General features: G+C 46.6%; 1 protein-coding gene across 2 annotated transcripts in view; it reads right to left on the minus strand.

Moving 5' to 3' along the window:
• ITGA11 (integrin subunit alpha 11) overlaps positions 1–13,107 on the minus strand; it is a 198,807-nt gene that overhangs the window by 101,012 nt on the left and 84,688 nt on the right. For both annotated transcript variants that reach the window (XM_029066654.2, XM_029066653.2), the window contains exon 2: positions 5,680–5,791. In XM_029066654.2, the coding sequence (XP_028922487.1) occupies positions 5,680–5,791 (112 nt within the window). The remainder of the gene's footprint in view (positions 1–5,679; positions 5,792–13,107) is intronic.

Raw genomic sequence — 13,107 nt, forward strand, 5'->3', positions numbered from 1 at the left:
AAAATACACAGGGGCTTAAAAAGCCACACGGAGAGAGCTTGGGGCAGGAGGAATTTGGGGTTTTATCAGCCCCAAGACAGGAGGAAAACTGTTCAAGATGTCTGAGAGGCTGAATGAGTGGTGAGCTTCAACCAGTATGTATTCCAGGCATGCCGGACTGAATGCTGTTGGATGCTGGGGGTACCCAGACTACCATCTGCACCCCAAAATCTGCCCTCTGAGTCCCAATCCTGTCAATCCCTCACCCCAGAATATAACTCTGATAGGCTCCTGGGAAGCCAAGGGCCCCCAGGTCAAAGTTCATTTCCTCCCTGGACTTCTTAGAGGGTGAGGGGAGGTCTCAGAGACTCAAACAATTTTGTTGAGTGCTCACAGTGTGCGGAATACTGTACTAAGCTCTTGAGTACAACATAACAGAGTGGGCAGGAAGGTGTCTAATTTGTTGTGATGATAATAATAATAATAATGGTTCTTAAGTGCTTTCTATGTGCCAAGCACTGGTCTAAGCACTGGGTTAGATATAAATTAATCAGGTTGGACACAGTCCCTGTCCCACACGGAGTTCACACTCTAAATAGAAGGGAGTAGGATTTAATCCCCCTTTTACAGATGGGATAACTGAGGCACAGAGAAGTTAACTGTCTTGCTAAGGTCACACAGATGACAAGAGGCGGCGCTAGGATTAGAACCCAGGTCCTCTGACTCTGCGGTCCATGTTCTAACCACTGAACCACACTGCTTCCCAAGCGATTACTATAATGCCCTGCACAGAGTAAGTTCTCAATAAATACCACTGATTGAATGACTGACAGAATGGGATGCTCTACAAACCCAAGTGGCTCCAGAGAGAAATGAAGCAGTGTGGCCTAGTGGATAGAGCATGGGCCTGGGAGTCAGAGGGACCTCGGTTCTAATCCCAGTTCTGCCATTTGTCTTCTATGTGATCTCGGGCAAGGCACTTCACTTCTCTGTGCCTCAGTTCCCTCATCCGACTGGGACTGTGAACCCCAAGAGGGACATGAACTGTGTCTGAGCTGATTAGCACTTAGTTCAGTGCCTGGAACATAGTAAGCTCTTAATAAATACCGTAAAAAAAAATCCTGAGAGGAAACTGAGTGGTCCAGGAGGCCTAGAGGTCTGCCTTGGATTGCGTTCCCTATGTGGCTATTAGGATCAATGTCATTTTCAACATAATTTTTTGAGCTTATATTTCAGGCAGAGAACTGTACCGGGCACTTAGGGAACATACTAACAATAATGATATCTGTTAAGCACGTACTATGTGCCGAGCACTGTACTAAGCGCTGGGGTGGATACAAGCAAACCAGGTTGGACACAGTTCTTGTCCCAGGTGGGACTCTCAGTCTCAATCCCCATTTTACAGATGAGGGAACTGAGGCCCAGAGAAATTAAGTGACTTGCTCAAAGCCACCCAGCAGACAAGTGACAGAGACAGGATTAGAATCCATGACCTTTTGACTCCCAGACCCGTGCTCTATCCACTACATCATGCCGCTTCATCATCATCATCATCAATGAGTATTTATTGAGAACTCTCTACGGGCAGAGCACTGTACTAAGCACTTGGGAGAGTAAAATGCGACAGAGTTGGTAGACATGTTCCCTGTGCACAACGAGCAAGGTAGAAGACAAAGACACCATCTCAGCTCTGGGGAGCATACAATCCAGCCAGGGAAGTGGTGGTTATAAATCAATGAACAAACTGGATTATAAGCCCCTGGAGGGCTAGAAACATGAAATAGGCATATGAGGACTTCCCCTTTACACCCATCAGACCACAACCCTCCCCATCTTCAAAGTTCCACTAAGATACATCTCCTCCAGGAGTCCTTCTTGACTAATCAAATCTCCAGACTCTACTTCTCTCCTACTGAATGACTCCTAACCAATTAGGTATTTCTCCCCACCATCACTTTCCCACAACACTTATGTACATATTTTTAAACTCCGTTACTTTCCCCTAACTGTAATTCATTTTTAGTGTCTGTCTCCCTAGCTAGACTGTAAATTCCTTGAGGTCAGGGATCATATCTACTCTGTCATACTATGTCAAGTGCTTACTACAGTTCTCCGCAGAGAGGAAGTGCTCAGTTCATGCTACTGATTAATTGATGTTCACTCCCAAGCACTCAGACACATGCTCTGCACTCAGTAGATGTCCAATAAATTACAACCAATCTGTGTATCGAGCTCTTACTATGTGCAGAGCACTGGATTAAGGGCTTGAGAGAGTACAAAAGAGTTGGTAGACACGTTCCCCGCCCACGATGAGTTTTCAGTCTAGAGGGGGAGACGGATATGAATATAAATAAATTACGGATGAGTATGTAAATACTGAGGGACAGAGAGGGTGGGGTGACTAAAGGGTGCAAATCCTAATGCGAGGGTGAAACAGAAAGGAGTGGGAGATGGGAAAATGAAGTCTTAGGGAAGGTCTTTTGGAGGAGGTGTGTTTTTAATAGGGCTTTGAAGGTGGGGGAGAGTGTACATCTGTCAGATATGAAGAGGGCGGGAGTTTCGGGCCAGAGGGAGGATGAGGCTGAGGGGTGGGTGGCGAGATAGTTAATGAGGTACAGAGAGTAGGTTGATATTAGAGGAGCAAAATGTGCAAGCTGAGTTGTAGTAGGAAATCACAGAGGTAAGGAAGGAGAAGGCAAGTGGATCGATCGATTTAAAGCCTGTGGTAAGAGCTTTTAATCACCGCATTTGTTAAGCGCTTACTGCGTGCCAAACACCCTACTGAGCACTGGGGTAGATGCAAGATAATCCAGTCAGACACAGTCTCTGTTCCACACAGGGCTCCCAGTCTAAGAGGAAGAGAACAACATTTTCTCCCCATTTTACAGATGAAGAAACTGAGTCCCAGAGAAGTTAAGGGATTTGTCCAAGGTCACACCACAGGCAAATGACAGAGTCGGGATTGATAACATAGTTAAGAGTGAGTAGATCTAGACCCAGATGAATAAATGAATAACAAATAAATAAACACAGAAGCCAGTCAAGTGGCCAGATCTTGGGCAGGAACTGAAATAGACCATTAAATCCTTGGCAACCAGCCCTTGACTTAATGGAAACCAGGCTGAGGGGCTACTGGGAGCCAGGCAGCAGGTATAAACTAACAGAAATACATCTGGACTCTCAGTTCTATTCCCTGTTGCTTAATTTCCAGACTGTAAACCCGGTGTGGGCAGGGATTGTCCTCTTTTTTGTTGAATTGTACTTTCCAAGTGTTTAGTATAGTGCTCTGCACACAGTAAGCGCTCAATAAATATGATTGAATGAATTTCCACGAGACCCTGTATCCACGGGGAAACTCTGAGGATTTTGGCTCCGCGGGCAGAGGCCCAGTCACTGAGAAAAGGAGTCCTGGAGGTGGAGGGGGAGAACTCTGGGAAATGAGGGGAGAAAGCATAGGTAGGCATTTTACAAGCTTGGTGGAATTCTTGTGTTTGCAGGGTTCTGAACAGTCTTTGCTTGGCTGGAGCAGGACCTGGTTTGACCTCTGTGAGGTCTTGCTTTGTTTTTTCCGCTTTGTCTGGTAGGGTAAACAGACCCGTTGGATCTCAGCAGCAACATCTGCAGCAAACCTGCCGCCTGTCCCTCAGAAACAGAGTTTCCAGCTGCTCCTCCTCAGAGAAGACAGGCTGAGGAGATCTTTGGAGTTTGGGGCACAGGCCCAAACCAGTCACGGGCCCAGTGGCCAGAGCACAGGACTGAGAGTCAGAAGGTCTTGGGTTCTAATCCCAGCTCCACCGTTTGGCTGCTGGGTGACCTTAGGCAAGTCACTTCTCTGGGCCTCAGTTCCCTCATCTGCAGAATGGCGATTAAGACTGTGAGCCCCACCTGGGACAGGGACTGTGTCCAACCTGATTAACTTGTAACTACCCAGAGCTTAGTACAGTGATTGGCACATAGTAAGTGCTGAACCAATACCATTAAAAAAGTTGGAAATACCAATTCAAGGTACATAGGAGGCTCTTTCTAGGGTGGCCAGTTTTAATAACTGAAATATTTGGTAAATACTGACTATATGCCAAGGACTGTACTAAGGTCTGGGTTGGATCCGAGACCTATTTGGACACAGTCCCCGTCCCACATGGGGCTCACAGTTTAAGGAGGAGGGAGGACAAGTATTTTAGGCCTATTTAACAGATACGTTTCTTCTCTTATCAGTAATTTATTTACATATCTGTAATTAATTAATTGATTTCTATAATGTCTATCTCCCCCTGTAGAGTGTAAGCTCATTGTGGGCAGGGAATGTGTCTGCCTACTGTTATACTGCACTCTCCCAAGCACTTAGTATAGTGCTCTGCACACAGTGAGCACTCGATAAATAACGACAATGAACATCACTGATGGCTTAGCCACAGACAAAGACCCATCCCTTCCTATATATGAGGAAGTGTGGCCGCCTCTGACATCCTTCCGTTCATGGAAGCATGAGGAGGATTCCCACCATCTGGTCATTGGGAAAGGCCTCGTCCCCTGATCTGAATTTGAGAGGACGGGCCTGACTGCTCTAGTCCCGTTGGTCAAGAACTATCAGCAAAGTGAAGAAGATAGTAAGCGCTTAACAAATACCAAAATTATTATTATTAAGAAGATGGCAGTCAAGATGCTTACTGAAGGCAAATCCATTGTAAACTCCTTGAGGGCAAGGGATGGTGTGTACTTTGTTGTAGTGATAATAAAAATATTAATGATAATAATTACTACGGTACTTGTTAAGCGCTTACTATGTGCCAAGCAGTGTTCTGAGTGCTGGGTTAGATACAAGTTAATCAGGTTGGACACAGTCCCTGTCACACATGGAGTTCACAGTCCAGTAACAATAACTACGGTACTTGCTATGCGCTTACTATGTGCCTGACACTGTATGAAGCGCTGGGATGGATACAAGCAAATCAGGTTGGACACAGTCCCTGTCCCACACTCTTAATCCCTGTTTTACAGATGAGGTAAGTGAGGCCCAGAGAAGTGAAGTGACTTGCCCAAGGTGACACAGCAGACAAGAGGCAAAGCTGGGATTAATAATGTTGGTATTTGTTAAGCGCTTACTATGTGCTGAGCACTGTTCTAAGCGCTGGGGTAGACACAGGGGAATCAGGATGTCCCACGAGGGGCTCACAGTCTTAATCCCCATTTTCAGATGAGGTAACTGAGGCACAGAGAAGTTAAGTGACTTGCCCACAGTCACACAGCTGACAAGTGGCAGAGCTGGGATTAGAACCCACGTTCTCTGACTCCCAGGCCCGTGCTCTATCCACTAGACCATGCTGCTTCCCAAGCGCTTACTATAATGCCCCGAACAGAATAATTGCTCAACAAATACCACTGAATGAAGGATTGATGGAACAAGGGCACTCTCCGAACCCAAGTGGCTCTAGGGAGAATTGAAGCAAGGATCTATTGGCGGAGAGTGAAGGTTAAGGTTGTAAGCTCGTTTTGGACAGGGAACGTGTCCATTTATTGTTGTATTGTACTCTCCCAAGTGCTTAATACAGTGCTCTGCACACAGTATGTGTTCAATAAATAGAGCTGAATGAACGAATGCAAGTGAAGAAGATGGTATTCAAGAAAGAGTAGGAAGGGGGTCCGTCCCCAACCTGAAGTCGGGATGACGCTCTTCTCTCTTCACCCGTGGGACTCACTTACCATTTCTTCCCACTGATCTCATGCTGTTGCACTGTGTAGCCAAAGAAGGCGTCTCTGGACCCGGGGATGATCCGGGGGCTTTTGGTGTCGATATTGAAGGCGCCACAGAACCCTGGAGGAAGGGAAGGGGAAATAGAGAGGGAAAATGTGGTCAGCACAGGGTCAAGAGAAGAAACACTCAGTATTCCAGTCTGGCACCTTGCTCGGATTTGTGGAACAAAGCAGCCCCTTGGGGCAGTGGAGTAATAATAATAATAACTGTGGTATTTGTTAAGCGTTTCCCATGTGTCAAGCACTAGGCTAAATGCTGGTGCACGTACAATCAGATAGTCTCCCTACTCCACACAGGGCTCAGAGGCTTCGGGGGAGGGAGAACAAGCATTAAATCCCCATTTTACAGATGAGGAAACAGAGGGAGTGAGCACTGAAGTGACTTGCCCGAGGTCTATCCAGGCCTGGGCTCTTTCTACTAAGGCTCACAGCTTTTCTGGTGATAGCTGACTTTCCAGCTGGGGAGGAAACAATCTTTCATTCAATCAGTTGGTTTTATTGAGTGCTTTGGATGTGCAGAGCACTGTAAGAAGCACTTGGGAGAGTGCAATATAATAGTTACAATATAGCAGAAGCCAAGCTCTTCCCAAGACGAACAGGTTAATGGGCCTTAGGCTGCTAATAAGGCGCAGGGGGTTGGTGTCATCAGTGTGGCCTAGTGGATAGAGCACGGGCCTGGGAGTCAAAGGGAACTGGGTTCTAATCCCAGCTCTGCCACTTGTCTGCTGTGTGACTTTGGGCAAGTCATTTCACTTCTCTGGGCCTCAGTTACCTCATCTGTAAAATGGGGATTAAAACTGAGCCCCATGTCGGACGGGGATTGTGTCCGACCTGATTTGCTTATATCTACCTCAGCAGTTTGTACAGAGCCTGGCACATAGCAAGTGCTTAACAAATACCACAATTATTATTATTTATCACAGCAACATCTGTGTTTGACCAGTTGGTCGATCATCCAGGGCTTGCCTCTTCTTTCTCTGGTTGACCACAAGATTGCCAAAGGGTGAGTGGCTCTAGGCCTGGGTCTGAGGCCTGCCTAATCGACTCTTTTTTTTTTTTTTGATGGTTTCTGTTAAGTGCTTACTACATGCCAGGGACTATACTAAGCTCTGCGGTAGATACAAGGTTATCAGGTTGGACACAGTCCCTGTCCCACATGGGGCTCACAGTCTTAATCCCCATTTTACAAATGTGGGAACTGAGGCACAGAGAAGTGAAGTGATTTACCCAAGGTCACAAAGCAGTCAAGTGGCAGCATCCGAATTAAAACCCAGATCCATGCTCTGTCCTCTAGGGCAAACTGCTTCTCATCCACCCTCTTGACCTCTGACGCTCAACCTCTGACCCTTCTTACCCTCCTCTCCTACCTCCTGAGTTTCTGACTAAGCCATTCTTTGGAACACAACAAAGAGTCATCTCACTGCAACAATTACTCCATAATCCTTCTTTTCCTCCTCCTCCTCACACATCTTCCGACCATTCCTTCTTCTCCATCTCTCCCTCCTTGCCCTCCCCCTGCTCCTCCTCCTGCTGGCAGATGGGGCCGAGAACCGAGTTCCAATCTCGAGTCACACATTTGGATCCTGGTGTTGCATTGAGGCAAGCTGACTGGGCTGACCTCTGTGTGAACTATTGGAAGAAAAACTGTTTAGACTTCAGCCCGCCTAGGGGCTGGGGGAAGGGGGGGTTGCCAGGCAGTAGGGGAGGACAGATTCCTTTAACGTCTCCTGGTGGAATTCTTCCCCCTCCACAAAAGAGTCCCCTAATTAATAATACAAAGTGTGGTATTTGTTATCGCTTACTATGTACCATGCCCTGTACTAGGCGTTGGGGGGTAGATCCAAGATCTTCGGGTCAGAGCCAGTCCCTGTCCCCCTTGGGACTCACAGTCTAAGTAGGAGGGAGAACAGGTATTGGATCCCCATTTTATGGAGGAGGAAACTCTAGCCCAGAAGAGTGAAGCGACTCACCCAGGATCAGACAGCAAAGAAGTGGAGGAGGAGGGATTGGGATCCAGGTCCTCCGACGCCCAGGCCAGGGCTCTTCCCGTCAGGCTGTGCTGCTTCTTTTTCAATCTTTCGGCTTCTAACCTAGCCGGGACCTTAACTCAGTGGACAAGTCCCTCCCTGGCCCTGGCAAATTCCCAGACGCGGACACAGACACATTGAGCAACAAAAGCTAAGGTTGCGGCCGACTAAAATCATGGGAAAGAACTTCTAGATTGAGAGTCCAGAGGAAGAGATCCCAAGCTCTTTGATTTCCCTGCCATTTATCACATCACCCAGTCTCCCTTCCTTAAATCCAGGTCCCCAGTCAGTCAATCAATGGTATTTATTGAGCACTTACTGTGTGCAGAGCACTGTACTAAGTGCTTGGCAGAATATAAAAGAGTTGATAGACGTCTTCCCTGCCCTCGAGGAGCTTAGAGTCTAGAGCAGGAGATGGACATAAAAATCAATTACAGATATGTACATATGTTCCACCACTCCGAATGAGCCCCAGCCGCTGGCCAGGTGACAATGGAATCAGCGTGGCCTAGTAGAAGTAATAATACTAACAATAATAATTACGGTCTTTGTTTAGCACTTACTATGTGCCAGGCACTGTACTAAGCGCTGGGTTGGATACAAGCAAATCGGGTTGGACACAGTCCCTGTCTCACGTGGGGCTCACAGTCTCACTCCCCAATTTACAGATGAGGTAACTGAGGACCAGAGAAGTGAAGTGAATTGTCCAAGGTCACACAGCAGACAGGGTGGGGAATGGGATTAGAACCCATGACCTTCTGACCCCCCCCCAGGCCCATGCTCTATCCACTATGCCATTGTGCTTCTGAAAGAGCACAGGTCTGGGAGTCTGAATTCTCTATCTAAATGGTATTTGTTAAGTGCTTACTAAGACAGTCACTGTACTAAGTGCTGGGGTGGATACCAACTAATCAGTTTGGACACAGACCATGTCCCACACGGGACTCACAGCCTTAATCCCCATTTTACAGATGAGGGAACAGATCCAGAGAATTGAAGTGACTTCACCAAGTTCACACAGCAGCTGAGTGGTAGAACTGGGATTGGAAGCCAGGTCCATCTGACTCCCGTCCCTGGGCTTTATCCACTAGGCCACACTGCTTCTGAATTCCTTGTGGATTTGGAGGGGCCCAATTCTCTCGGATAGCATGAGGGGGAAGTTGGGATGAGGAGGGAAGGTGTCTGTTATACTGTAGTCAGTCAGTCAATCGTATTTACTGTGTGCAGACTTGGGAGACTAAAATATAACAGACACGATCCCTGCCCAAAATGAGCTTACAATCTAGAGGGGAGATAGGCATTAATAGAAATAAATTAATTACAGATATGTGCATCAATGCTGCAAGACGGATGAGTAAAGGGAGCAAGTCAGGGTGACGCAGAAAGGAGTGGGAGAAGAGGAAAGGAAGGCTTAGTCAGGGAAGTCCTCTTGAAGGAGATGTGCCTTCAGTAAGCCTTTGAATGTGGGGAGAGTATTTGTCTGTCAGATATGAGAAAGGAGAGCCATCCAAAGCAGAGGCAGGATGTGGGTGTGAGGTCAGCAGTGAGATAGATGAGATCGAGGTACAGTGAGAAGGTTAGCATTAGAGGAGCGAAGTGTGTGGGATGGGTTGTAGTTGGAGAATAGCAAGGTGAGGTAGGAGGAAGCAAGGTGACTGATTGTGCCTTCCCCAGCACTTAGTAAGCGCTCAATAATGCGACTGACTGAAAGCATTCCTCCCCTGACAAAAACCCTGCTGCAGGACTGATACCCTAGGAAATAGAATGGAAAGAGGTCAGGCTGGCAAAGAAACACCAACTGTACATAGTTGGTTTGAATAGTTCACTTGATTTGTTCAGGTCTGGACTTTTCCCACTCCCCTTCTTCCTATTTTACACCATTTAGCAGCAGCATGCTAAAAATAATAAAGATTTGTGGTATTTATTAAATGCTTACTATGGACCAAGTCCTGGAGCAGATGCGGTACATGCAGATTTGACACAGCTCTGTCCCAAACATGGGACTCCCAGTTTGAGTAGGAGGGAAAACAGGTCTTCCCTCCCCATTTTGCAGATGAGGGAACTGAGGCACAGAATAGATAGGTTTCTTGCCCAGGGTCCCACAGCAGGCAAATGGCAGAGCTGAGATTAGAACCCAAGTCCTCTAACCCCCAGGCCCTCGCTCTTTCCACTAGACCACACTGCTCCTCTTAGGAGAACATTTTTGAAGAGGTCACAGAATGCTGAACTGAAGAATAAAAAAAAATCCACTGGCACAGACTCAGCTAAGGGGGCTACTTGAGAGGTGCCAGACGCCTTTCTGTCCGCTGTTTCAATTTTCAGCGCCCAATCTTTCTCCTCCTCCGTTCCTGCCTCTGAGTGCCATGGCTCAGAAACCGCTCTGGAGCAAGGGAAAGAAGTGGGGCTAGGGACGCCCCTGGAGAACCACTTTAGGATCAGACAGATTTCTGCCCAACCTTCTTTTATGCGGCATGTAACAATCACGATCTACATAAGCTTCAGAATCTGGTGTCAGTGAGGACCATCAGTGGCTACTAACTTTGGGGAAAGTACAGATGCCAACTCTAGTCAATCAATCAATGGTATTTATTGGATGTTTACTGTTTTCAAAGTACTGTACTCAATGGTTGAGAGAGCACAGTACAACAGAGCTGGAAGACAAGTTCTCTGCCCACAAGGAGCTTACAGTCTAGAGGGGGTGACAGCTACCATTCCTGGAATAGCCAATCCATCCCTTTGGTTTGCCCTTCGATGGTTTTTATGGTCTGGGGGCTGCTAGGCCCAGAGTTAAGAGGCCCCTGACATCACTGGGGGAATGACGTTATAATTTAAACCAGTTTCTGCAATTAAAACAACATAAATCTGACCAAAAACAAATGATAGAGAGCTTCATCAAAATGGTGCCAAGGCCAATTTTCTAACCTTAACTTCTGATCTTTCCTGACATAATCTCTGGCTCTTTTTTCTCAGAGGACGGTATGTCAGCAGTTCTAGTTTACCAGCTTTTCGGATGGTCATAGTAAGCACTTAAATATCACAATAATTATTATTATTATATTTCCAGATGAAGAGCATTAAACACAGGAGGGAGGGCAGGACTGGGGATCTCTCAGACACTTCTTTACCAACTTAAGAACATAAGGCCATGGGAAGCAGTGTGGCCTGGGAGTCAGAGGACCTGGGTTCTAATCTCAGCTCTGTCACTTCTCTGCTCTAAGGCCTTGGACAAAACACTAAACTCCTCTGTGTCTCAGTTTCCACAACTGTAAAAAATGAGGATTGAATGCCTGTTTCCCCTCAGGATGTGAGCCCCATGTGGGGCAGGGACTGAGTCTGACCTGATTAACTTGTTTCTATCTCAGTGGCTAGAACAATAGTTCACACAGGGTAAGCGTATAAGAAATATAACAATAAAAATGTCGATACTGGATGCCACCAAAAAATGGTTGATCTTGAAAGCTTCTCCCATCAATTTCCCTCTAATAACTAATTTATGGACTTCTCAGCCATAAATTTATCAACACATCACTGGCGTTTTTATTGGTTACCAACTGGATGCCAAGTACTGTACTAAATGCTAGGGAGAGTACAAAAGCCAAAAGACACATTACCCTTTCCTCAAAGGACATCACAGTCTAATGAAGACAGATGAAAAAAATATTTACAGAGAGTGAAAGAGCGAGGGTAAATTTACCCAAGCAATGGTAATTATTGAGTGTCTACTGTATGCAGAGCACTGTGCTAAGCACTTGGGAAAGGACAATACAACAGAGTAGGTAGACACAATCCCTGCCCACAAAGATCTTAGTCTACAGGAGGAGCAGATATTAAAATGGGTTAGGAATAGAAGAAATACTAGAGTATAAAAACAATTACCTAAGTATTGTGGGACTGGAGAAAGTAGCAAAGTGCTTAATTTTCTTGAACCTATTATTCTGCCTGCAGAGCTTCACTGGACCTCAGTGGGAAGCAGTGGAGCCTAGTGGAGATGGCATGGGCCTGGAAGTCAGAAGGAGCTGGGTTCTAATCCCAGCTCTGCCACTTGTCTGCTGTGTGACCTTCTCTATGTCTCAGTTACCACATCTGCAAAATGAGGATTCAACACCTGTGCTCCCTCCAACTTACTTGGTGAGTCCCATGTGGTACCTGATTACCTTGCATCTACCCCAGCGCTTAGTACAGTGCTTGCCACATAGTAAGAGTTTAACAAATACCACAGTTATTATTGATTGATTGAACAATCCCAGCCCCTCCTAGCTCCCTCCCTAACTTCACCCATTCCAGCTCCCTGCATCAAAGAGTTGCTGTGGCCCAGACCCAGGCATGGAGTCATTTGACCAATGGTCTATTCCCACCGCCATTTGAGGTCACCTTCTAATTGCCATGGTAACCATACAACATAAAACATGTCTTTCTGCAATCTTAGAGCCCTCGTCACCCTTTTTCAGAGAGCCCTGAGTCAGAGCAAAGACTGTGAGCCTGTCTTCTAGACTGTGAGCAGGTTGTTGGGTAGGGATTGCCTCCATTTGTTGCTGAATTGTACTTTCCAAGCGCTTAGTACAGTGTTCTGCACACAATAAGCACTCAATAAATATGATTGAATGAAAGGGAAAGGAGAAGAAAGTAACAGAATTTTAGGACATTACACAGTACTGGGGAAAGAGGAGAGAGGTCAAATTGATGGCCCCCTCTAAGGCCCAGCACCTCTGTGAGGGCAAGTGGAAAGAGTCAGAAGTCTGGGCTTCAGGAGATTTAGAGTTGTTGTTTTAATGGTATTTGTTAAGCATTAGGCGCCAGGCACTGTACTAAGTGCTGAGGTAGGTACAAGCTAATCAAGGTGGACACAGCCCATGATCCACATGGGGCTCAGAGTCTTACCCATGATCCACATGGGGTTCAGAGTCTTAATCCCTATTTTATAGATGAGATAACTGAGGCCCAGAGAAATTAAATGACTTGCCCAAGGTCACAGATCGGACAAGTGGCAGAGCCGGGATTAGAAACCAGGTCCTTCTGACTCCCAGACCTGGGCTTTTAGGCCGCGCTGCTTTGAATGTTCCTGTCTTGGCTCTGTCACTGCCTCTTCTGTGATGAGGGCCAAGTCATTTAGCTTCTCTGGGCCTATTCCTACTCAGTATAACAGGGGTAAATAGCTGGTCTCCCCTCATCCGCCCCACTGAGCCCCCATGTCGGATGGAGATTGTGCCTCAATCTGGTTGTCTTGTGCCTGTCCCTGTGCTTAGCATACAGAATATTGGGTGCCAAATAAGTGCTTAATAAATGCCACTATCTCTCCCCAGTAAGCATACGCTCACAGCCCAGAATTATTTGCCTCTTCCCCACCCTGCCC

This window comes from Ornithorhynchus anatinus, chromosome 5 (assembly GCF_004115215.2).
Source record: "Ornithorhynchus anatinus isolate Pmale09 chromosome 5, mOrnAna1.pri.v4, whole genome shotgun sequence".
Classification (NCBI taxonomy): domain Eukaryota; kingdom Metazoa; phylum Chordata; class Mammalia; order Monotremata; family Ornithorhynchidae; genus Ornithorhynchus; species Ornithorhynchus anatinus.